This window comes from Carassius gibelio, chromosome A12, assembly GCF_023724105.1.
Source record: "Carassius gibelio isolate Cgi1373 ecotype wild population from Czech Republic chromosome A12, carGib1.2-hapl.c, whole genome shotgun sequence".
NCBI classification, from domain to species: domain Eukaryota; kingdom Metazoa; phylum Chordata; class Actinopteri; order Cypriniformes; family Cyprinidae; genus Carassius; species Carassius gibelio.
Window position 1 is genome coordinate 20995009 of NC_068382.1, and position 27100 is coordinate 21022108.

General features: G+C 37.4%; 1 protein-coding gene across 4 annotated transcripts in view; it reads right to left on the bottom strand.

Annotated features, from left to right (window-relative positions):
- Positions 1-3255: 3255 nt before the first annotated feature.
- The window catches only part of LOC128025454 (protein sidekick-2-like), a 239762-nt gene continuing 215917 nt past the window's right edge, over positions 3256-27100 (bottom strand). The window contains exons 27-46 of one of the 4 annotated variants that reach the window (XM_052611850.1): positions 26542-26731; positions 26358-26456; positions 25584-25778; positions 24352-24553; positions 24050-24153; positions 22696-22766; positions 22019-22154; positions 21353-21409; positions 20765-20866; positions 20559-20674; positions 19987-20173; positions 18671-18808; positions 17474-17635; positions 17267-17392; positions 15933-16097; positions 15701-15841; positions 14928-15066; positions 12047-12176; positions 6063-6119; positions 3256-5146 (exon numbers count right to left, since the gene is read on the bottom strand). In XM_052611850.1, coding sequence (XP_052467810.1) covers positions 4739-5146; positions 6063-6119; positions 12047-12176; positions 14928-15066; positions 15701-15841; positions 15933-16097; positions 17267-17392; positions 17474-17635; positions 18671-18808; positions 19987-20173; positions 20559-20674; positions 20765-20866; positions 21353-21409; positions 22019-22154; positions 22696-22766; positions 24050-24153; positions 24352-24553; positions 25584-25778; positions 26358-26456; positions 26542-26731 — 2925 coding nt within the window. In that variant the 3' untranslated portion in view covers positions 3256-4738. Of the gene's footprint in view, positions 5147-6062; positions 6120-12046; positions 12177-14927; positions 15067-15700; positions 15842-15932; positions 16098-17266; positions 17393-17473; positions 17684-18670; positions 18809-19986; positions 20174-20558; positions 20675-20764; positions 20867-21352; positions 21410-22018; positions 22155-22695; positions 22767-24049; positions 24154-24351; positions 24554-25583; positions 25779-26357; positions 26457-26541; positions 26732-27100 lie in introns of all 4 variants that reach the window. The other 3 variants (XM_052611849.1, XM_052611852.1, XM_052611851.1) reach the window with 3 other exon arrangements.

The window sequence follows — 27100 nt, forward strand, 5'->3', positions numbered from 1 at the left end:
ATAATAATAATAATACTAATAAAAAAAAAAACTAAATTTCTGTTTGATTGCAGCTGTGGTTACAGTTACCAAGTGGATTTATGTTGATGCAATAACCAGACTAAACAAATGTGACAAACCCAACCACATACATCCTCTTCAGCCGGGTGATTCACAGTGGCATACAACTCCAGTGGTCATATTTGCAAACTGGCATACAATGAAAAGTGGGCCCTTTATACAGCTTACGCATAAAAAAAAAAAATCCATGTCAGATTAGACCTTTTTATTTTTCCGCTCTCTATTTCCAAAGCACATCTTTTGGTTTAAGTTCTACACAGATTTGAAAGGCAAAATGTGTTAAAATTCCCACTATCACACACAAAACAAACAAACAGCATATTTGTACAATATATTTTGCATACCAAATCTCCCTCATCCTAACAGTGAAGAATAAAATATAGTGCATCTAAACATTCATCATTCACACTTTCGCATTGCATCCTACACACAATGACAACAAAAAAATATGTATTTTTTGTATATAATAGAGCTGTAAAACTACCACATATTTTCACCTGCTTATAACCTGCTTATAAAAACAACAAAGTGGTTCAAAAACTTGCCATAACCTCTGAAAAAGGTGATTACTTCCTGACAAGCTCTTTATGGTGTTAGCAAATGGGCTGATCAATGTGCTCATATCCAGTGTAAAACCCTACTACAGTATATAATTACCATCAAAAGCATTTCCAGCCGTTTGATCTCAACATGGTGAATATTACTCTTCTGTGAAAGAGGGAAGTAATATAATTTAATAATTAATCTAAAATTCTTAGAAGTAACCTCAAACAGGAAGTGACTGCATATGCCTGGTTTACACAAGAATCACAGCTGCAGAGCTTCACCAGCACCTTTAAATAACACTCAAAGAATTTTCCCCTGCATTTTGAAACACGTCCCTCCACTGAAATTCCTAGGATCATTTTTAGTACCCAACATCTGCCATTATACCGTGTTACATTAGTTCATCTGCTCCATTTAATCACAGAAATTAACTTTAAGCAGGAAATAAGGTTTAATAGGACACAAAATGAACTTACACTTGAATGAGTATGATGTGGAATCTCCCTCCATTTAAACACATTCCTGTCCTGTTCTGCCCACGACATCATTGATGTATACATACAGGGGTTACTGTGTCATTCTTGCCATGATAAGGATGAAAAAATGGGATTTGGAAAGGGAGAAGCAAGAGGAAAGAGTTCATAACATTTTTGCAGAAAAGGAGATAAATAATAATAATAATAATAATAATAATAATAATAATAATAATAATAATAATAATAATAATAATAATAATAATGGAAATGGGAAAATAAATGTTCCTTCTCTTTAAGATAATCAGAAAAGTATAAATTGAATCATGGCTGATTGGCTTTATTCTGTCTGAACTTGAGGGGATCAGTTTGACTGCTGGCTGGAGGCAACAGATGCTTCCAACATAACAGGATTTCACAGGTCTGCTGATCCAATTTATCGACACTCATTAACCCAATGAGATCAACAGGATGGAAAACTTTGAGTGAAAGGCCACATATACAGTACAGACCAAAAGTTTGGACACACATTCAAAGAGTTTTCTTTATTTTCATGACTATGAAAATTGTCGAGTCACACTGAAGGCATCAAGGGCTATTTGACCAAGAAGGAGAGTGATGGGGTGCTGCGCCAGATGACCTGGCCTCCACAGTCACCGGACCTGAACCCAATCGAGATGGTTTAGGGGTGAGCTGGACCGCAAACAGAAGGCAAAAGGGCCAACAAGTGCTAAGCATCTCTCGGGGAACTCCTTCAAGACTGTTGAAGACCATTTCAGGTGACTACCTCTTGAAGCTCATCAAGAGAATGCCAAGAGTGTGCAAAGCAGTAATCAGAGCAAAAGGTGGCTACTTTGAAGAACCTACAATATGACATATTTTCAGTTGTTTCACACTTTTTTGTTATGTATATAATTTCATATATAATTTCATATATAAAATGTTAATCTACAATTTTCATAGTCATGAAAATAAAGAAAACTCTTTGAATTAGAAGGTGTACTGTACTGTTGTCTGTACTGTATGTCCATCAAAGGGTTAAGATGGATTTTCACACATTGTAACATCTATAATGTATGAAATAATTAAATAATCACACACATTCTGTAATGGTTATATTGCCAAGTAGGACATCCTTGTTGGTCCTAGAACAACAATCCTAGCAGACTTTAGGATTAGGGCTAAGTTAAAAATGTTTTTGCAAATATGCAATAGCAAACTTGATCACTTGACCAAGGTTAGTCCAGTTAGACATGTTTGATGTTGAATATGTTTATTGGACCTGAATGTTGTTCCAGATCCAACAAATGTTCTAGGAACTCCCAGGAACACAATCTACCTCCAAAACCTGTCACTCATCCATTAATAAAGAGCTGTTCCAATACTCATAAATTCCTTTGTTCAATAAAAATTGTAATTAAGCCTGAAAAATAAACAACTCTAATCAATTCTATGCCTATTTATCCTTATCTGTCTGAAGCATTACTTACGCTGAAGGTGGTCCACATGGAATTAATCCAAAAATGGTGAATTAATGTGTTTGTTGTGTTTTTTTTTATTTTATTTTTTTTATATATATGGCCAACTCTGTTGCTCTCAATGCCAAATGACTCTATCTTAACCAGGTGCAACAAGTTTACCACTACAAATTTGCCCACACAAACCAAAGAGTTTCGATTCCCATTGACTTCCGTTATATTTATTTTGTCCACATGAACGTTATTGTAAATCGAAACTTGACTACTAACATTCTTCGAAATACCTTCTTTAATGTTCTGCAAAAGAAAGAATTTCATACAGGTTTGCAATAACACGATTATGAGTAAATTATGACAGTGTCCATTTTTAACTAGCAAGACTTACTTGGTCAACCAGTTTCATTGGAAAGCTAATGGTGGTCCAGCTTTACGTGGCTATTATGGTTTACCAGCTGAACTAGAACCAATAAAATAGGGTTGGTTAGGACAAAAACTCAGATCTATATAGAAATGGAACCTTTAAATAGTTTTTTGCTTCTGGTAAAGATGTAGTCATAGAATCTGTGGTTATGTCTCAACAGCTAATGTAATCTTAAGGACAGTTTCACTTAGATTTACCTCTCTTATGTTAGTCATCCATGACCCCTGAATGCTCACTTCTCACACAGCCAAATACCCATTTTCAATGTTCAAACCAGTAACGTTTGCAGAAAACATAATTTATTTAGGAATATACTGTGTTCAGGCAGACTGAGCATGTGATTGACCTTGTTTATACAGACAGTAAAATCACTTCACGGAAAAGAAAGAGCAAACAACATCATTTAACCTCACAAGTAAGCTGCGCAAGTGCCGTTTAGTTCTCTGCTGCGGCTGTGTTGGGTCCCTTTGTCCATTTTCTTTTATCTTCAGTAACTTTGAATAGCCGCGTCAAAGCGAAGTGGAGAAAAATCTGAAGTTCACGGGTACAATACATTTGCTTGGCTGCACAATCTTTGAAATGTCATCAGGTTCTATGATGTTACGTCTGGCCAGATGATCAGGAAAGGGAAAATCTGAGAGGTTTTTGAACATGAAATCTTTGATGGGTATGTTTGACATCCAGCTCCACCTGAGATGCTGGCAAATATCTGATATCCGCTGCTGTTTACTGACGTTTGTGTCCGACGTTACCGTTTGCACGGCGGAAGTGCAACCTGAAGCTCAGGATGACATCATAGAGTCAAATCAAAAGGAGCAACAAATGACCCCGCACCACATACCCACATACACACCTGCTGCTAACATAAATGACTCTGAATCTGAAATAATCCAGAGCACTAGTATAATAATATCATAGTGAATCAGACTCTTACATATTTGGCCTTCCATAAGTTTCACGAGGGAAAATATACTTGTGTTCAACTTTACGAACAATCTACATTTCACCTCCGGAAAAACATTCAAAACACAGATTAGCGAGAAGCACTTAATTTGGCCTTTTCAGAGGCCTGGTGAAAAGTGACCAGTGACATCAGTAAATGATGCTTTCCAACTCAAACATGTGCTAAGTGCACAGTCCCTAGTTAAATGAACTTTAACCTCTCATAATCGCTGCAGTACTTTGTCATCTGTGTAAGAACAAAAAATACCACAGTACAAATCACTATTTAGCATTTTTCTCGATGTGGTCCAAGTGCTGAGATTTTCTCCCTAGCCATTTCTTTTTCACGAGTCAGTGCCTTTGTCCAGCATTCATGACTCAGTGTTGGTGTTATACTCTTTTGTGGAACGCAATAAAACAAAAGTACCAATGAAATCTAAATAAAAAAGCAAACGGAAATATTTGTTTGAATGACATAAAAGTCATGCAGTTTGTTCAAGCAGCACAAAAAACCTCAAACCAAAAGAAACGAAGCTCACCGACGCGTTTAAATGTCTTTCCAAGTGATTATCTTTCAATTTGAGTGAAACGCTTTGAACTCACAAGCAGAGAAACAAAACAAAAACCTAAATGAAAGAAAACAAAATGTGTGATCAAAGAAAGTATATAAAAATACAAATCTGCTCGCAATGACACGTAAAGCACAACTAATCCAGGGCTGATGTTTTTCAATAGATGTGAGTTTGATCAGGCATTGGGGAAAGTAAGCGATCCCTTGCCTTTGTTTTGTTTTTCCATGTACCGATATCTTCATTCAATCAAACAAAGGAGGAGAAGCCAGCGATGGGGGCCCGGGAACCTGGGGCCAAGCTGCTCGGGGGCCGATAAAGTGTGCCGTGCTGACTGGGTGAGTTGGAGCTCTGCTGGGAAGGAGTGGGAGTCCGGCTGCCTTTGGGTCTAAAAAGGCTGCCAGCCTGGGACTGGCTCTGGGGTGTAGGGGAACTGAGCTGTGGGGGGAATGGGGGTAGAGGGGGTAGAGGTGGTGGAGGAGCACAGGGTTCGGTCTCTCCGGACTCCGACTCGGTATAGTTGTAGGCCTGCGCCCGGGAGATTCCCTTCTGCTGTCTGCGCCAGGAGTTGTAGTAGGTGGGGTCACTGATGTAGTGGTTGACGAATGAATGCGTCTTCTGGCGGCTGGGTTCCACCTCGTATTCACTGTCACTGCCCTGGTGGTTGAGAAAGAGAGAAAGAATGAGTGATGGAGACAGAATCACTTCAACAATCTCAATTTTAGGGAAGGATGATGTGAGTAGGTGTCCGGGCTCAATCCACGGAATCAGAAACTGCACTAGAAATAATCATTATTTGTCACTTTGACACTAAAGTTCAGAGTGTGTGTCAGGAAAAATGCATTAGTTTCATTTGTTGATGCTGTTCTTTTGAACTAAAATGGGTGTTAATTAAAGATTAAAAGAACAGAAAACATGGCTGACAAGTGTGAGTTTGGTGAAAATGATTGATTTGAGTTAATTAATCTGGTCCCAAAACATTTGATTTAATCCGATTATGACTGCATCTAGGTAAAACAAACGTCAAGATACCACTTCAATGTTCAGTAAAACACTGTAAATCTTTACAGTATTTATAATCTAAAGGGACACTGACAAGCTCTCAAGACCATTAGAACTTGTTTAGCAAGAGCTCATTTAGTTTTATCAAACAACAGACACGATGGTAACCTAATGAAATTAACAAAATCCAATTAATTATTATATTACATTATTCTTGCAATCACTGTTTCTTTCCACAAACCATCAAAGCTTTATTTACTGTAGGAAAGAAGTCATGGAATGCAACAGTCCACACACCTTACTTTTGAATCTGTCATAAATTACCCAAGAAAAGAAAAGGCAAAAAAAGGGAAGAACCAAAAAGGCTTCTATCTATCATTTATAAAATAACCTCATTGATCATACCACTTCACCCTCTAGTACCAATCACACGCTGCGTTTAGGGAAGCCAGCGATGGCTTCCATGTGGTAGGGTTTTGACCATGTATTCATGAACCTAATGGAGAGGATAGGAATGGACAAGCACTAAAAGGCGACTTCCTGTCACTCAACGCACAATGCATATCCTCACCATTTGAGTTGGAAGAGTATGGAGGCCCCCAGTCTTAAAGGAGAAAACAAGCGCCTCCTAGAGGTAAACAGAGACATGGGGTTTAAAGCAGTGCAGTATGGGCCCTGAGTCATATTTCACGGGACAAACAATGGCTTCTTTTTAAAAATGGTGCATTACCGTTACAAAAATAGTACTGTAATATCAGAATTGTATGCAATTTATTTAATAACAAACCCATATTATCAGAATAATAATTTGTTAAACATTCAATGAAAAAAAGTATTAACATTCAGTATTCGTAATGTCTTTCTTTTACTTAAATATATATTCCTATTGTATGCCTTAAACTATAAGTTTTTTTATTTTTTTCTAATAAAAAATAAAAATAATAAACAAATCAAGACTTTTGGTCCCTACTGTATACCATTGTAAAGTTTGATCAGCAGGATGGTACCATTATACTTTTTTGTAAGGGTAATGCAGGTTGAGAATACTTCTCAACCCTTTCTTTGACATTTTAATGTATTTCTTGGAACAATCTTGAGAAGGTTCCTCATGGCAGCCTCCTACACTCTTTGCTGAGACAGCTATCTGCACGAGAACAATGGCCAACTGTATAAGGATCTGCTCTCCATCAATCTTTGTCTTCCACCACCACATTTATTACAACACCTTCGCTCTCCTCATTCTGGCGTATCTGGCTCACACTTCTAGAGCTGGCTGATGAAGTTCACCACAGCTGAATGCTAAAGTACCAAGCAACTGCCAATTGCCAACTGGAGAGGAAAAAGATGAAAATAAGAACCATCATAGCTCAGGCTTTTAGCGTTTGCATATCGTTTTAAGAAGACTCATCTATCCTCACCACCACTTTCTGCAATCCCCCGTCAGAAATTCAATCTGGGAATTTCCAAATGCTACTTTTAGGGATTGATTCTGATCTTTCTGAATATCTAGACTACTGCTCCATTGTTTGACGCAATATTTGAGTATGTTAATAATAATAATAATAATAATAATAATAATAATAATAATACAACTTATTGAATCAAGTTTAATCCACCCTGTTAAAGAGAAACACTGTCATTTGAAGTCTTTCATCGTGTGACAATGTGAAATGAATGAAAACAAACGGAATCTACAGAATTGTCTTACACTTCTACCTCTCACTGAATTATTGCAAAACACATAGATGATAAGATTACTACATTAAATATATATTTGGGCAAAAAAGTTCAACATTTCTCTTTGTCTTTCCCTGTTATTGTGAAGAGACTAACAATGCTCAGATCTCTCCAGTCCATCATCATTGTAACACACATATGTGACACACATGCCTCTGTTCAAATTCTGGAGAGGAAAGCAGTTTCCCCCAAACCAGCCCCACATCCCCTTAAAATCAGATCTAATTTTTATCATATATTAATCATACATACATTTAATCAAATGCATACATACACACACATGTAAAAAGCACAAAATATTATTGAATTGATCATGGATTTTTGTAGCATTATGCCTCTATTCTTAAGCATGTGCTGATTTTAGCTTCTCATATGACTGCAGTGTTTTAACGAGAGACATTCCAGTCATACAAGCAAATTCAACAACTCAATAAGCAGCAAACAAAAGCCCTGTAATCTGTAATTCAGCTTTGAAAGCTTTCTCTGTTCGGCGAGACCTCACAACAAAGACAAGCTCTAAAACTAAAGCTGCATGCTGACACATTGTGTGTGTGTGTGTGTGTGTGTGTGTGTGTGTGTGTGTGTGTGTGTGTGGTCATCAAAACATGTCGGTTGACACAGAGTGCCGTGACCTACTCCTGCCCTCCCCTGCTGACACATGCAGGACGTGACAGCTGTTCTCTCCTCCAAAAAAATGTTTGTTTGCATTCATCCACTCCTCTGTTATTCTATCTCCTCCATTCAGTCCAATGCTCTTTTCAAAAAAAAAAAAACATATAGTATAATGTGTTACATTTAACATAGAGCAGAAAACTGAAATACCACAAAAATCTGTTTGATGAAAATAATCAAATCAGAGCACATCAGCCGTGATATTAGTGCTGTAAAGGGCAGCTATGCCAAACCACCTGGAGGAAGAATCCAGATGAAACTTAAAACCAGTTCAGCTTCTGATTTTTACAGATGTGACAGGAAAACTGTAAAGAAGATTTTTTAAAACACTTGGTTGGTACATTCAGTGCTGTCGTTTCACTCAAACCAACACACTAAACAAATCGCATACTTCATTAAATACATGTAAAAATTTTATAAATTAAACTAAATTATAATGGCTTATTATATTATTTACTAAAGGCCATAGTGATTCATGCCTTCATGAAGTTGGACTAAAATAAGTTTCAGGCCACAAAATTCCAAAACAACTGGATATGCCAAGATATTCAACAAAACCCCAAACAATAATAACAAAATAAAAGCTGATGACAGATTGTGATGGGTCTGGTTAATGACTCCTCGGTGATCTTACTGGAACTGGCTGTTTGGCACGTATGTTTTGTCTCCTGCAGGGAGAGAAAGTGGGGCAAGATGTTCCCTCCCGGAAAATCCTGGTTTCAGTGTGAACCCTGCCCTACAGAAACCCCTTTAACGTGTATGAAACTTCCCTTTCTCTGTAGAACTACATTTAAATAGAGACACTGCGCCTGACCTTGTGATAGAAACACATGGAGTTTAAATATGTTTTACACAAGAGTATGGGCTGTTTTCTTTCAGCAGCAGACGACAGTGCTGGTGCATCACCAAAGAGCCATTACATGTGTTATATTTCTGTCTAATCTGCTAAAAAAAAGCCTTAGAAATTGAACACAGGCCTTTAGATTTAGGTTTCAAGGCTGCCAAAATAAACCCACCCCCACTCATATCTCTACAGAGACGGATGGAGAACAGGAGAGGAAGAAATCCCATTGCAGCACAGATCTGGATGGATTAACTGAAGGGGAGGAGTGTGTACGTTTCTATGTCTCCCATTGCACCGATCCATTAGATTATTAAGCACAGCAAGTAATCGGACAGACAAAAACGCACTGTTATTAGGGCTGAGTAATATAGCCAAACATGATATCTTTATACCGTTCAAAAGTCTTTAAGAAGTATTTTTATTACACAGTGTCACACTGAAAGACATTCATATGTTAAAAAATATTTATATATATTTCAAATAAATGCTGTTCTTTTGAACTTTCTATTCAAATCTAAAAAAATACGTGTTTTCAACTTTAATAATTATAAGAAATTCTTATTGTGCAGCAAATCAGCATATAAGAATGATGTCTGAAGGATCATGTGCCACTGAAGACTGGAGTAATGTTGCTGAAAATTCAGCTTTGCCATTACAGGAATAAATTACTATTTTAAATATATCAAAATAGAAAACATTTATTTACAATTTTAACAATATTATCACTTTTACTGTATTTTTGATCAAATAAATGCAGCCTCAGTGAACCTCTTTCAAAAACATTAAAAATCTTATCAACCCAAATCTTTTGAACAGTATAGTATTTTTTATATATATTTTTTTAACACAGTATTCTGTATTTGCTCTGAAATTAATTCAAAGGGTGATATTTGTCCCTCAGTTAGAGGGATCATTTCCAAATTGCATATAAATCAAGAAGTTTCAAAAAGTTTAAGTTTTCAAGTAATAAAATAGAGTAAAAGTTTTTTTTTTTTTTTTTTTTTACATTTTACAAATCTTATGTTTAATGATATTTAATTATTTGTAAAAAAAATATATATATATTTATTTTAATGTTTGAATTATAATAATAAAAAAAAACACCTCCAAATTTTCAAGTTAAATTCACTTAGTTAATGCTTTAGGTTCATATTGTGCAAAACAAAGGAGATTAAAAAGTTAGACCAAATTTAAGAAGTATATTAAATTAGAAGTAGCTTGATTTTATATCACCAGCAAAATCAGTACAAATCTACAGTTTTGTTAATACTTGATATACGGTCTAGCCCAAGTGTTATGCCATTTAAAAAAAAATTAATAAACATTAAATATTGTCAAAATGCACACTTTTCTCCAAATTAAATGTAAATGCTCGCTATGACATACGAGTAACTGACGAGAAGCAAAAACTTTCCATGAGCTATTTCAGGCTCTCACTGGGAAGAATCTCACAGAGTTGATGCTGGGATGATCATCAGAGAGCCAATTAAAACAAAGATGCTTTGACATGGAAAGCTGCCCTAACAATCCCTGCTGTTAGCTGCAGCTGTAGCGCCAGCGTTTCCAAAAACACAAAAGCAGCTCAATACCAGATTTAAATAAACTTTGTGTCCAACACACTCAAATGACTAGAGAATTACACCTGTCCAACATCTCATTCATGTCCCATGTGTTAATTTAAAGGGAGAGCTGGCTCAGCTAGGTGCTCAGGTTTTTGGCCTTGCCAAATGAATTTGAGCTGTCTTTAAGAGTTCCTGAACAATGACTGCATTATACATCTCTGTGGCGGCTCTGGCTCTTTTGGAGACAGCTCAATGGATCTGCAATAGCCTGGAGTTATCCACTCAATAAATCTTCAAAGAGAGATTCCAGCCTCTCTCCTCACTCTGCCCGATGGTGATGACACCAGACTTTAGCAGGAGCAGAAGGGGAACAGGAGATGCTCTGTTTCCAACCACGAGTCACAGGTGGCCGGATGCCAGCAGTCTAGAAGGTGGTGGCAGGAGGTTTCAGCGAAGGGCGAGGAGGAGACGAAAAGTTTACAGCTTCTGTTTGACATGATCTGCATTTTGGGAGTTCTGACAGGGTGATGGTGATAGCACATTAACAATTTAAATGAAACAAAATGCTTGAAATCCTTTGGGAAATACACTATTTCCCACTATTAAGTATATTTTATTTGAATTTTGTTAGTAATAATAACAGGAAAGAAATTATATATATATATATATATAAATACTGCTATGGAATATATTTTATAGTAGTATTTGGTAACACTTTAGTATAGGGTCCAGTTCACACTGATAACTAGTTGCTTATCAGCATGTCTATTATTAACATATTGGCTGTTTATTAGTTACTTTACAAGTACATATAATGCATGACATCCATAATCCTACCCAATGCCCTAAACTTAACAACTACCTTATAAACTATTAATGAGCAGCAAATAAGGAGTTAATTGAGACAAAAGTCACAGTTAATGGTTAGTTAATAGTGAGAATTGGACCCTAAAATAAAGTGTGACCCCAGTATTTTTTTTATAATCAACTGAGAGATGTGGAGAGAGTCCAACCAAAGCTTCCAGTTTCTCACACTTTATTCTCTGTGTATTTATGTATTTTGTTTGATCACAGTTCCTGTGTGTTGCACACTGTTTTCTTCTCAAGTCTACCACAGATTTTCCAACCTGTGCCTCAGAACACAAAGTCTGGAGAGAATGAACTAGGATGCAGCAGAATGTTCTGGACATGATAATAAAACCACCCACAGGACCCAACCTGGATTGAAGCCATGCGTAAGACAGGAACAATCTCAAGTAGGGTATTACAGACCTTTCCTGGAGGGCTGTATCCTACTTTTGAGAAAGTTTCAGCACAGCAAGTCCTAGTCCTAATAAAAGTGTGTGATTAGGGAATTTCAACAGGTCCTGTTCTAAATGAATGTGACTAGATTTAGCATTAGAAATCCTTCTTGGAGGTTAAAGGGACAGTTTAGCCTAAAATGAAGATTGTGTCATTATCAACTCACCCTCATGTTGTTTTCAGAACTTCTGAGGAAAACAAAAACTGAAGCTTTCAGAGTTCAGAAAGGAGGCAAAAGCACCATAATCAGAAAAGTACAATGAAAGTTGTAAATCAAAGTCTTTATGCACAATGCTTTTACATCCTTTTTAAAGCTTTAAATCCTCTTGAAATGAAATGAGGGTGAGTAATTGAGGATAGAATTAGTGGGTGAACTGTCCCTCTATATCACACACACACACACAGACTGATAACATCTCATGACAGAATGCATGTTACCTGTGAATCTGAGATCTCTGAGGGCTTCTCTGTGAGACTGCTGCTCTCTGCTGGGATCAGGTCATTGTACTTGGTGCTGACATCCTCATCTGAGTAGTTCAGACTGCCTGGACTGGGTCGAGGAGGTGACCTGAGCAAAAGATGTGACACAGCACCATTTTTAGCACAGGGTGAATACTGTCTAAATGTCTTACATTCAATATATTACTTACACACACACACACACACACACACACACACACACACACACACACACACACACACACACACAAAGCAATATCTGAGTGAAGCATGAAGCATCTTTAGAATATATTTGGCAGTAGTTCCATCTGCAGACACTTGTGTCTTTGTTAGGTGAATGAAGCACAGTGTGTGTTTGTATTGAGAGGCGATTCTTTATAAGCATCATGGGACCACTGTAAGATGCCGGCTTCAAGGGGTTTCTGCATAATTAAGTCTCTGTGATGCAGCAGTGGAGAGCAGCTCAGAGAAAAAAAAAAACCTGTGAATTCTAGATTATGCATCGGCTATTAAAAATATAAAAACCTCTTTTACTGACTGCGGTTTTCAGCCTGAAAACCTGAAATATTTCTATTACTATAACAAAAACACTGAGTACGTGTTATTTATGTTTTCCAAAAACTCTACATACAGCACCTGTGTTTTGCACGATGTTTGCAGTCTATTTGTGTCTAAGTTGTTTGCACTTTTCCTTCATTAATACTGTTGATTTCAAACCTGCATTCACGATTCCGAGCCGACACAAACCTATAAATATGAAGGATCCATTCAGCTACAGCATCAGCAATATGTAATCTAACTTTTTATGATTATTTATAAAAAAAAAAAATAAAAATAAAAAAGATTTATTGGAAAATGCATAAAATTTGTGGCCTAATGGTTAGAGAGTCGGACTCCCAATCGAAAGGTTGTGAGTTCGAGTCCTGGGCCGGCAGGAATTGTGGGTGGGGGGAGTGCATGAACAGTTCTCTCTCCACCTTCAATACCACGACTGAGGTGCCCTTGAGCAAGGCACCGAACCCCCAACTGCTCCCTGGGCGCCGCAGCATAAATGGCTGCCCACTGCTCCGGGTGTGTGTTCACTGCTTTGTGTGTGTGCACATCGGATGGGTTAAATGCAGAGCACAAATTCTGAGTATGGGTCACCATACTTGGCTGAATGTTTTCTACAGCTGTATGACCTGCCACCTACTTTATGTTTAATGTTTCTATTAATGTTTCTATTTCAATTATGTATTGCCATTAACATTAACACACACATACACAGAAGATTTTGAATCTCCTGACTTCTCTTTCCATAAAATAAAAGTGAATGGGAACGGTCAAGGCAAAAGGCACTAAAAAGTAGCATAAAATATCTTATTTTGTGATCTACAGAAGAAAGAATGTCATTGCCTGGAACAAAATAAGGGCATGGAAATGATGACAAAATGTGAATTTTTTGGGTGAACTACTGGGTCAATGGGAAACAAATGCTGTCCACTGTACCCAAACCGCAGACATGCCATGACAGCCAGTCAGAAGAATCTTAAAAGAAACACCCGCTTTTCTCAAATCACAGTCCTCTATCTCAGCAGGCAGTCTTTAAATCCTGCCAGTATCCCGAGAAGAGAAGCTATCTGTATTGTGTTACTTGAGCTATGCAATGTCACAACTATTGAGTGTATTATAGCAAGACAGCGCGCTTGAACCAGCTCTCTGCAGTGGGCAGACATCAACGGTTTTCGATTCTTTCCACCTTGATGCTCCTGTCACTTCTCTAAGATTTTCATGAGGTTCTTCATTTACTTTCCTGATCCTCTCAGTCGGAGAGCCCACAATCTAACCCAGGCTCTGTAGACCTGGGAGAGAACAAAGCCCGTGGAACTACATCTGCACATTCCTCCCACACCTCTCCCTCAATCTGTGGCCAGAGGAAAGATCCTGGCATCCCCTCAAAGACCAGAGGACCTTTGATCCTCCTCAAGGTGACCCAGGATGAAAAGGAGCAGAGGCTGAGAGCTAAGGAGTGATAATAAGGCAGATTTCTCAAATGGGGATGGATCTACACACCTGGTGCGTCTGGATATAGGTGTGAGCACCTATTCACAAGATTGCTTGCCTATTCTTAAAATATAACATATTGCAATATTTCAATTCTACCAAACTTAATGCTCACTTAAAAATAACTACTAATTTATAAAAGAAAGAAAAATTATTTTTCAAATTTCAAATTTTCAAGTTTCAAATGCAGTACCTACACCACACAATCCTTATTTTCATTAGGCATAATTTTAGTAATAGATGTTTTGTGCATCTATTTTAAAAGAGTCCCATTTTAGAAAGAACGATGGCAGTATAGGTGAGGTCATGAACCAGAATCTGTTATTGCACTTAGCCTGTGACTTGACAGAGAGAAATGCTCTGATTAGTGGAAACCAGACACTTTTTATATTGAGTTTTATGATGGAAAGAAGGATTTTATGAAGGTAGGGCCATTTGGTAATCCCATCAGTCTTTCCATGATGAATGAGAAGCTCCTATATTTGGGGCTATTTTGGTCTTATAATTGCCACATGGTTGGAGCTTTATGGGAGTTTAATAGTTCTATGTGCAAAATACAAAATAAGCACATATGATAATTAATTTACAACTTCAAATAAAATTACCCAAGCTACCGGGCAAAGTGACAGGTGAACATTAGCGTATTAAATTGCAGCTATTGCTGACTTTGACTGAGAAATTTTTGTTATGACCTTTCCATTTTTAATACTAAACTCAGTAGCTGACATATTTCAGCTCGCTCATATTAAAACCCCCAAAACTAGCATGCTAATATTAAAAAGCTTGAAAACTATCAATGAGAGAAACGTCCACTGACCTGGTGTAGACACCATTTTTGCGGCAGAAGGAATTTTTGACGGACAGCCGTCGATTGTTCAGTTCCAAGGCAGGGAAGCGGCTCTCGTCCAGGCTGACCATCTCTCCGTGTGTCAGTGCATTGCAGTTGGAATTGTTGCCTGTATTGATGAGATACAGAGATATTAAGAGATCATTTAGACATATGTAGTTTGGAACAAAACTGAGATGATAGAAATTTTGATCTGATGAAGGTGGTGCTTTAGGTCTTACTAAATGAATTGAAACAGAAATTAATTTTGTTATGGGGTCGATCATAAAAAAATTACCCAATGCCTCCAAAACCATATAATCTCACAATTATTGCTATTTTTGGAGCTCAACACACTCATTAAAATAAATTGGTTCTGGGCTGGCAGGTGGAGGTGTGTGAATGGTGCATATGTGTGTGTGTTGTGCATTGGTGTGATGGAGTGTGTTTTTGTGTGGAAGCAAAAACTGGGCCTCTCATGCTCCCTGAGTTTGTTTAATATGTTTAGTGACCCACATGACTGTCCCACCCCTGAGTACTGTTGTGGTCTGCCAGCTCTTACTACAGAAATGCTGACCACACATTTATACACATTCCACACTGATGATGTCACAGAAACAACACTGCTGTTTCATTCACACACACAACTCTCCCTGAATGTCCCTTTGACATAAACATACACACACACACACACACACACAAACAGACAGATAGAATGGTAAAACAATAAAGTGGATGGAGGGATGGGTAGATATGGCACATACTTGAGTCCGATTTCTTAGCATATTTCTTGCTCTGGCCTCTGATGATGAGGATAAAAACTAGAAGCAGGATGAAAATGAGGCCGACCAGAGCAACCACCACCAGAAACCACCATTCCTCATAGAACGGAGACACTTTTTGTGCTGGAATTAAAAACAAATATATATATATTATCAGAAGAGTTGACTTTGGTATGATTTCAGATTGATTTTCACTCTGAAGGTTTAAACTAACCTGATATGGATGGTGACGGTTGGCTTGGGGAGCCGTACCCATAATCATTCACCCCGATGACCCGGAAGTCATAGCTGACTCCCTGTTTCAAGATATCCATGTTGAAGGTATATGATGTCACTTCCTTGGGAATGTCCTTGATTAAGATGTCCCACAAGCCTTCATCTGGAACATTTATTTAAGATAGAAAAAAAAGGCTAGTGATTTATTGCCGCAAAGTTTATACAAGTCATACGTTTTATGAGTCTAATCACCTAAGAGAAACAGCACAAACAAATATGAAAACCATGTCATTATTTACTTGCCTTCAAGTCTTTCTAAATCCGTATACAAGTTTGAAACAACATGGGCTTGAAAAATGTTAATAATTACCTCATTTTTATTTAGGGATTAGAGATGAGACCTCAACAAACTAATTTCATCACAACATAGATGATCAAATGTCATTTCAGCTTTGTCTAATGTGTTTAATGTGCTACAGAGAACCCCAAGTGCCTCTAGGAGCAGTGAAGAGAGAGAAAAAGTAGAGCAGGTGTCATGTGGCACCCCTGGTAGAAAAATTACAGGGTTAGATCTTCAGGGCAGAGTGTGAAAATAATAGTCCACCTCTACGGCACATGAACGGCATGCAAAGATGGCCTGGCACACATCACACTAATATATGGTTCTTTAAATCAATCCCATCTTCTCCTCCTCCAGAACTCACTCTTTTCTCAATCAAGCACAGCTTCTCCTCAGTCACTGAGGAAATCTGATCTGCTTTGATTCATTTGGACCCCTCACATCGATATATCTCCTTCATCGGACACAAGCTGCCGTCAGCATCTTTTTTTTTTTCCCAGACTGAGGCATATGGAATCACTCTTCATTATTTGGGAGAATTCGTATGGAATTTGGTCGAGGTATGTTCGGACAAATGGATCTCATGCTAAGCATGGGCCTTAAAGTCAGAGACAATTAATATTTGATTTTAGTTTACTCATTCCCATGAATACAAGTCTTGATTTAGCTCTTCTAAAACAGAACATATTGAGTTATTTTTCACTAAAATATACTGAATTTTGTTAAGCCTATTTCAGTTCCACATCTATTTGGGTTTTATATTTGGACCAGCATTCACTAGAAACTGAGCTCCTCTGAGACACTGGAAACACTGGATCATGAGCTGCTCGTGTGTAAATGCACCGAACATGTGACCATTTCTATTCTAGTTTTGTCATTTTGACACTTCTTAGACACACAAAAAGAGATGACAGGAAAGTTAAAGACAAGAGGAAAGTAAATGGTGCACACACAATGTGCAAAATGCAAATCTGTATCTTAAATAACCTCACCCGAGGGCCTGGCCTCTATAACATAGCGGGTGATAGGTGCTCGCCCGGGATCCCCATTGGTCCAGTGGATGGTAAGGGCGGAGCCATATCGGGAGATGAAGGGCTCACCAGGAGGTCCCGGGGCTCCTGATTACAAAAAAGCAATGAGGTTGCTGAATTTGCTTGGCTGTAATTGTACGGAGGGACAGAGAAAGCATGCAGACAGACCTTCTCCGGGTCCTGTGGTGATGTTGGCCTCCACCTCTGGACCGTAGGTGAAGGTTTTGGCGCGAATGCGGAAGTTGTATGTGACGCCATCCGCCAGGTCTTTGATTTTCAGCCACAGAGGGGCGTTCCCCTTTACGTCCACCGTCACGATCTTACTGACGCCTGGGGGGGAGGGGGAGTGAAGACAGTCGACACAGGCCACTGAGGACTCTAGACAGACACACTACTTTTAGTTCAGGCAACAGGAACTCAACACACACTCTCACACGTGGGTTTAGATCTCATCTCAACACCTTTGTTGGCCCCTGAATAACGATTGCAAGGTCCAAAATGAACACCCATCAAGCTGAATGTGAGCAAAATGGCTTTGGCTACATAGTTCAAAATTTGGCTAGTAATTTATTTAGGCTTTAATTTGATAATTTAGGTAATTTTTGAATTTTTGTAGCATTTAAGTTGACTTGAAATTATGATAAATTGCAGATTGTAAACTTTTAAAGACTCCTAAAGTTTTCTCCAGAAATATGTCAAGACTAAGACATTAAACGCCACCAAAATGAGTTGTGACAGGTGCTGTTTCAACAGAGAACAGTTTAACCACAGTGTGTTAACTATTTTAATGTTAATTAAAACTATTAATAATATATAAATATTAGATGAAAAAGTTCAACTTAATTTAATAACTTTTATTAAACAAGAACCAATACAAAAGACAAAAGCACATAAGAAAATTACTAAATTAAACTAAATTAAACTAAATTTATTTTCTCATTTCTCAATTCTCATTCAGAAAAATAGCTAAATTATTTTAAACAACAGTTAAATTAATTAAAAAATTCTATTTTTAGAATAAAATTAATGAAAAATATGGATTAATAGGCAGCTTAAATATTTATGGATAGTATCTTTTCAATTAATCCACCATTGGCAAGTGTGGCTAATGTTAATTGTGGAGCCTGACTGATTATAATATTCACAATTTGATATTCGCACAATTCTGGAAGGAAAGTGTCTTCCCAGGTCCAACACCCCTGCACTCACACAGAGTACACACACACACACACACACACATAGAGTACACATACACTCTATTCTGTAACTACTAACTCGATATATCAGTTAAACTCTTTGCAATTTGAAGCTAAAAGTGTTGTGTTATACATGAAACCTATAGTCAAAAAAAGGAAAGGCACTGACCATCAACAGGCATGCAGGGCTCATAGATAAGTCTGTAACCCTCAAGGATGCCGTTAGGGAAGACAGGCTCGCCCCACGACACGTTGACAGAGGTGGTGGTTAGCTCACTGAAATGGATGAAACTGGGAGCACTGGGAGCTGAAAGAGAGAGCATCTGCTAATCAGGAGAGACCACAACCAACAGTCTCAACGGTTTAAACGTGTCTGCCTGAATCCCTTTCCTGGAATTGAGATTTTGAACCATTTAAAAAAAAAAAAAAAAAAAAAAACTAAACAAGATTACAAAAAACAGCAACAATGCATGTTGCATGTTTCAAAAACGAATCTGCTAGATTGTTTCAAGCCGATGACTTTTGAGTCTTTTTCATTGACTCTTTAAAAGAACCAGCTTACAAGAATCACTCGCTTGTGAATCAGTCTATACTAGTGGTGGATTCTGTCAAATGTGTCCCATCATCTTTTCTTAATAAGAAAAACAAAAAAATAAACCTAGTGTATGTTTCCACCATTCAATTTTAATGCTTCAGGATATCTTTTATTCAAACTACTTTGCTCCTCGTCTTTCCCCTTCTTGAATTTTATAAGCAAAGAAAGTGAAAAATCAAACGCCCACACATAGCGAAATAGCCTGGAACCCTATTTCATCCATCAACTCATTCTGACACTGAAGCTCAACACGGCCAACTTTATAATATCAGTAGACAAAAACAGTCACTTCTGTGAACATCAAATGAAAAGCATATTTCACTCAGACTCCAGGGAAACATCTCCTCCTGAAAGAGAGAACAGTCTGGAGACTGTGTCCCACAGACGCTCAGAGCCGTAAGCCAACTCAGGCATGCCGAATGTAAACCACAAGGCTGAATAAGGCAGAAATTACTACGCTTCATCAGCCCAAACTCTAAACACACAAACAAACACACATAGTAGAATTACTTAGAAGCAAATGATTACTTATGGAGTTTTCAATATTTTTTTGGCCTGTTGTCAGCAGCGGTTCACATTCCAGAAGTTCATAAATAATGAAATCATTTGAAATACTTTCCATCATTACAAACTGCCCATTGATTGCCCATGTGTTTACAATCAAATAAGTTGCAGTCTTATGCCTGTGTTAGTTTAGATAGCTATTAAAATTAAAATGACTCCATTCAGCTTTATCTCTCTAGAGCAGTTAGAGTGATCTTCCGATCTTGGCACATCATATGCTTAGCAAATTACCTAGAACAATTTATGTTACAATTGTTAATTATTGTGATATGCATGAAGGTCCTGGACAAGATCGGTAAGGACAGAACTGTCTAAAGTTTCCTCACCAGCTTGTTGGGTTCTTCCTCTGGTTGGTAGGCTGCGTGGCCCATCGCCGGCCGCGTTGAAAGCAGCAACACTGATCATGTAGGTGGTGTAGCCCGTTAGATTCTTGAGCTTCACCCCTCCCTCCGGCAGGAAGAGAGTCCGCAGTTTCTCAGTCTCGTTTTTCCGCTGATATTCCCAAAAGAAAATCTGCAAGAAGAAAACAAAAAGTGACACTCATATTATTGTTCTGCATGTCTGTTTTGGCCGTTTCTTTAGCTTCATGCACTTTTGTGTCCCAAGGGTTGATAAAAAAAAATAAATAATAATACTATTTTTTTTTTACTTGCTTATTTAAAAGGTTACATTATAAAATTATAAATGTCTTGGAAACATTTCCCAAGACTCATCATTTATTTTCGCAACCTTTTAAAAATGACCTTTACATACAGATTTCATCAAGTTACAGAGCAAATTACTGACACTGATTTCTCCACATAAATTGCACATGGAAGGTCAACAGATTACCATCATACAGAAAATGTACATGGGAGTCACACTAAAAGCATTTTGCACATAGTCATCAGAGTCTGACCTTATAACCCTGAATATCTCCATTCTGAGTCTCCAGCGGAGGCGGGTCCCATGTCACATCAAACTGTGTGGCAGTAGCTGATTGGATGACCACATTTTGAGGCGGGGCAGTGGGAACTGTGGGAAATGCATTAATGTGAGGTGAAGTTTTGCTCCTTTTTGTTTGTAAGCTAAGAATAACTCCATAAAGGTAATAAAGGTTTTTACCTGCTTCACCAACAAAGACTTCCTGTGGTGAGCTAGTTGGTCCCTCACCAACAGCATTATAGACACTCATTCTGATTTCATAGCGCTTGTGTTTCGTAAGATCTACAGAAAAGTAAAAATCACAAATGGTAGTTTTTTCTTCAATTCATGGTTTTATCTACTTCAAAAAATGACAAATTAAGATATAATTAAACTAAAGCAGACAAACAACGTGATTCACTTTATATTAAATGTGCCATTTTCTCAACCATCTTTGTTTCAAAACTTTGACTCAGGCTTTCCCTGAAAACTATGTCAGCTAACATCCTGAAAGATGGGTCGGTCTGCTTATCTAAACTTAGTTCACACACTGTTCTTCCAGCAGAGATCAACGGCAGAGAGAAAACAGATGCAGCTCTTAAATTCTAGACATAAAGTGAGAACAGGACCGCTGACAGCAGCTAGCCCAAACATCTAGTCTGCATATTCTCAACTCTTCAGTAAGATTTGACATGTACTGGATTACACACAATCATGTATCAGCTTTATGGACTGGGAAAGAGAAATAGGAAAAAAATAGCAAGAAGAAACAGGAAGGAAGTGACTTACTGTCCAGCTCATACTGAGTGAGGGAGGGATTGCTGAGGTTCCGTACGCTGTATGGAGCTGCAGAAGAGGAAGTGAGGGAAGAGGAGAACAGTAGCAAAGAAGATATGATCAGAACAATAATGAGAGTTCTTCAAAAATAGTTAATACTGAGTATAAAATGATGCTTTTGAACAAACAGGCCATTTTTGTATGAACATTTCATTTTTCATTTTGATTTACATCAATAGTAATTAACAGATTAATTGAACGTTTATTTCATTTTCCTTACTTTAGAATACATTTTTCAAATGTATTTATTGTTTTGGGCTGTGAATCAATTTAAATATTAGTTAATATAAAAATAATGAGAGCTATAAATGAGCTTAACTATTTTTAAATTGTTCATACAGAGCATACAATGAAGCTTGATATAATAAATAATAATAATAATTATATATATATATATATATATATATATATATATATATATATATATATATATATATATATATATATATATATATATATATATATATATATATATATATAAATTGATTTGGTCTATGAATCAATTAAAACATTAGCTATTATAAAGGACAAATAATAATGAATATTAAAGATAAATGACTTTGTTAGGTTAAAAAATAATAATAATAAAAATAGTGAAACTGTATGTTTTCTGCTTACATGTGAGTTCTGCCCAGCTGGTTGAAGGGCTGCTGATGGCATTAGCGCTGAAACTTCGGAGCCGATCGTACAACAACTCCCGATATCGGATTCGGAAACCCAAAGGGATCCCGTTAATCTTCTGCTCAGGAGGGGGCTAAGGAGGACAGGACATGCTCAGCGAATGTCACCACACATAATCAACACTGTCTTTGAAGAGTGAAATATCTGTGCCACTGATTTGAATTGCTCCTTTTGCTATTGGTCAGAAAAACACAGTCCCGCCCCCTTTAAGCTTTTGCCATTTGATTTATGTCTACCATTGAGTCATGTTGTGTAGCTCAATGTAATTGGAGGTTGTGTAAACATGTACATTGCTAATAGCTGGAGGGAAGACATCTTTATACACTTGATAAAAGCAGTAAGCATTCTAAGCTCAAGTTTAATAAGTACATCAGGAAAATCCTTGCAGTAAAGCGTGAATGAACTGGTTCTGGGGTAAGAATTCTTCCACCTGAATGGATAAAGATGTGGACCAGAGGCCTGCGGCTTTCACATCCAGCCCTCTTTGAAAGGGTAATTCAGGAGTGATTTTGAGAATATGTGTTATTGAATATGTGAATACTGTGCCCTCTTGCTGTATTATTACAAACCGCTGATGGAAAAGCATGTAAGTGCTATAAGTGAAAAGTCCTTACCTGCCAGCATATCAGCACGGAGGTTGTGGTGTGTGGCGTGACAGTTAGGATTGTGGGAGATTCGTCAGGAGCTGGAGAAAGCAAGAGAAACAATTAAATGGAGATAATTGATAACTGTGTACCTGGCATCTCTTTGAATGTTTGCTGCATTAGCTACAATACGCTGCATAAACACTGCATTGCTAAACATGCAGCCTGATTTGTTGTGTTGGGTTTTAAACAGGCATTACGCACGGTCCGTCTCACTTCACTAAAGTGACCTCACAACAACCAGAGACACTGTATTATCTCACTTATTCTACTGCCTCCAGCAATGACATCATCGCTGGAACACAATAGCATCACCTGGGTTCACAATAAGAGCTTGGCTGCTAACATGACAGTGAAGTCAAGCTCTCATAATACAGGCTGAATAGCATCTGTGTGCTATATAACGGTCAATTCATGAAATGCACGTCACATACAGAAAGATTTGGCTGTATATATTCAGAGAAAAGAAGAAGAGGGACCATGAAGAGAAGAATATGGTTTTTGATGGCTCTACTCCAAAACCTAGTGAGCAGCAACACTGTGTATATATGACTAATCATTTTTGTAAAACGTCTCTTATGCTCACCAAGGCTGCAATAATTTGATCAAAAAGACATTTCTTATTACTATTATTATTACAATCCAACATTTGTATTCATGTATTTCATTTTTTTTTCATGTATTTTAAAATGTAATTCATTCCTGCATTATCACTCTTCATCTAGTCTTCAATGTCACATGACCCTTCAGAAATCATTTTAACATGCTGAACATTGTGCTAAAAACATTTCTTATTATAATTTTTATAATTTTCTACTTTTTATGCAATTTAATGCATACCAAATAAAATTATTAACTTCTATCATAAGAACTTTAATACATAGCACACACACACACATATTGTGTGGAATAGTCCACTGAAATTATACTGAACTATTTATATCTATCTTTCGGAAACCACTCATTTATTACAGCTCTTTTCCAGTGTGCCAGAAGAACCAAATGAAGCTGCTTAAGTTATTATTATATATATATATTTTTTTTTTTTGTAAGAAGTAATTAATCTGTTCAGTTTTAAAATAATTTAACTGAGCGTCTCCAAAAAAAAAAAAAAAAAAAAAAAAAATGCCATTCTTTTTACAGAACATATGAGATGTTGACTGATTAGGCTGAAAGACTATTTGCCTGATTTGGCCTGACTAGTTTGGGCAGTCTTGGACACAAGTTAAGAACATTTGAAATACTGGATGTACAGTCCACAATTAACCAGTGATAAAGAGTACAAGAGGAGTGGAAAGAAGAGGAAAGGGTTAAATGTTCTAACCGTCCTGTAGTGTTGTAATAGCTTCACTCTCTTCGCTGTAGTCACTGTCTCCAATATCATTAGTGGCCTTCACTCTGAACTGATAGGAGGTGAAGGGCTTCAGTCTGGAAAATAAAATAAAATCACACACACAAGACAAAACACAGGCTGCTGCTCCGAATATGCTTTGCGTAAAGCCAGTATAAAGTTACAAGTATCGTCACTTGTTGATGGAAAATCTGTGCTGTGAAGTACTGTGAATTTATGCATCAAGGACTTTCAAGTCAAATCAAACAAAACTTCCCAGCAGATGTCTTTTGTACCTGTCAACAATATAGGAGCTGGACTCGTGGCTAACAGACGCAGAATGAACCGTCCAGTTCTTCTCAGGCAGCTCTCTGAGCTGAACCGTGTAATACCGGACCGGAGATAAACCGTCGCTGCCGGGTTCCCATGACAACAGCACGCTGCGTGCCTGGACGTTTTCCTGAGGGACTGTGGGACGGCTGGTGGGCTGGGGCCGAGCTGGAGGTCAAAGGTCAAGCATGAGCACACTTAAAAACTTAAATGTTTTTGGCTCAAACCATTATGACTTTTCTTATTTAATTCAGCATACTGACATATTGACTATCATATATATATATATATATATATATATATATATATATATATATATACGTATATATATATATATATATATATATATATATATATATATATATATATATATAAATATAAATATATTTAAATATATCACATATACTATTATAACTTTAACCCAGATCTATGTTTTATGCTCTGAATGCGGAATTAAATGACATACATTTAAATTATATAAAATGATACATGAAAATGAAAAAAAAAAAAAACCCTTACCCTGAGATTAGCAATACCAAATGGTGATTTAAAAATCTTCAATGTAGTTTAATTTTTTAGTTTAGCTACTTTTGGTTTAAATCTACTAAAGCTTTAAATTATCATTCCATCACTGGTTTTATATGTGCACCGATACAATATTCTCAATGCTTCACTGCACACTTATAATCCTGGAGAACACTGTTAACATTTAAAAAAAATACATTAGACTACGGAGAATTTATGAAACTCATATTGTATTATATACAAACAATTTATGAGTGAAAACCTCTGATATCTACACTGGATCAGTGCACTGGATAAATAATCTAAAGTCTGATTCTAATACTCTGTAAGAGGAATTTGCCTTTGCTTGAGTGGAAGTCATTGCAGCAAAACTTTCTCCAGATGTTTCAAACCACAGCAAAGCAGGTCTGGCTAGAAGGGACTGATTTGTTTTGGACTTGACCTCTGAGGACCGTAGACGTCTCAGTTCAGAGACATGGACAAACAAACATGCACTTTAGATCGAATTACATGAACCTGTGACAATAAGATCATATGGATAGGAAAGGCACAAGGTCCAGTTGCTGTTTATTTTTTAACTGATTCTAATTTATTTCTTGCTTAATGTCACAGGCGGTGATGTGATGCTCAGTTTGAGCTTGTCTTGTTGAAGTGTGACAGTAACATGCATTACCTCTCTTTTCGGTGGTGACCACCAAAGCCTCCGCTGCCTCTCCCCAACCCTTGCGTGTCTGCGCTCTGATACGGAACACATACACAGATTCCGGCCTCAGTCCGGTGACGGTGTACTGGCGTGCGCTGGAGTTCAAGACGTCAAACGTGGCTGTGTTGCTATTGGTGGAGTTCAGGCGGTATGTGATCTGATAGGCTGGAGAGGGAACCGGTGACATCACAGAGATCAGGACGGGACAAACTGTGCTTTTCCTTGCGTGCGGTTGAGGAAATGTAACGTATTTGGCTTGTTTCTTGATTAGAGGAAACGCAAGCTAATGAACAAAGGCAAATCTAATGGGATTTTGTTTACAAATGGGCCACTTAGGAGTGGAAGCAATTACACAGGTTTATTTTGTTTCAGTAAGTTTTTTTTTTTAATTATTATTAATGCTTTTATTCAGCAATAAAGCATTGCACTGATTAAAAGTGACAGTACAAAATATTTTTATTTAAAATAAATGCTTTTCTTTTCTCTTTCAGTTGATCGAATAATCCTGAACAGCACAACTGTTTGCAAATTTGATAATAATAAGAAATGTTTCTTTTTCATTGCATTTTTTGTGAATATTTGCATATGTAGGATATGTTAACAATCACTATTGAAATTATTCAGGGATGTTTAACCTCATGATAAAAAAGCCTTTATTTAGAAGACAAGCATTTGAGAATAAAAAACAGAAGAAAGTACTGCATGCACACTCAAATGCACAGACAAGCATACAAACTCTTGTACCCAGTATGATGCCGTTGGGCTGGGAAGGGGGCTGCCAGATGAGTCTGACCGAGGTGGTCCGGACTTCAGGAAAAAGAATGACGACAGGCGGCCCAGGCACTGAAAAAGAACATCATGAACTTTTAAAGACACATCTGATTACTTAATAAGGCACTATTTATTTGTTGTGTACTGTCATGCTCACCGTCATCAAGGGTTCGCTCCAGGATTGAAGGAGAGCTGGGTCGGCCGTCTCCGATGCGGGTGAAGGCGAGCACCTGGATCTCGTACAGAACATACTTGCCTAGTCCGGTTAGCTGAAGACTGTGACTGCCGTTTCCTTCCACTGTCCAGAACTGAAGAGGAGAGTCTGAATCCTTCTCCTTATACACCACCTGAAAGTGAAAAAGAGATGGTATAAACCTTATTTTGCGTCACAGAAATAAGCTATTTTCTTTGAATGTGCAAGATTCGTTAGGTGATTAAATTACTAAATTAATAACAAGGTCCAGTAAATGGTAAAACTACGTGTGCTACAAACCAGTCTGATGATTATGATAATTAGTTCAATTGATATGATAACAAAATATCAGTTTGCCATATAAAGCAGCATCACAAACTGTTTTAGTACAATAAAAGAAGGATATATCAAAGTGAAAGTGGATGGGGACCAGAGACAGCCGTGGTCACCATTCATTTTCATTGCATGGAAAAAGCAGCTTTGTGTATTTAAGTATTCAAATGCATTAATTTAATTAGGCATT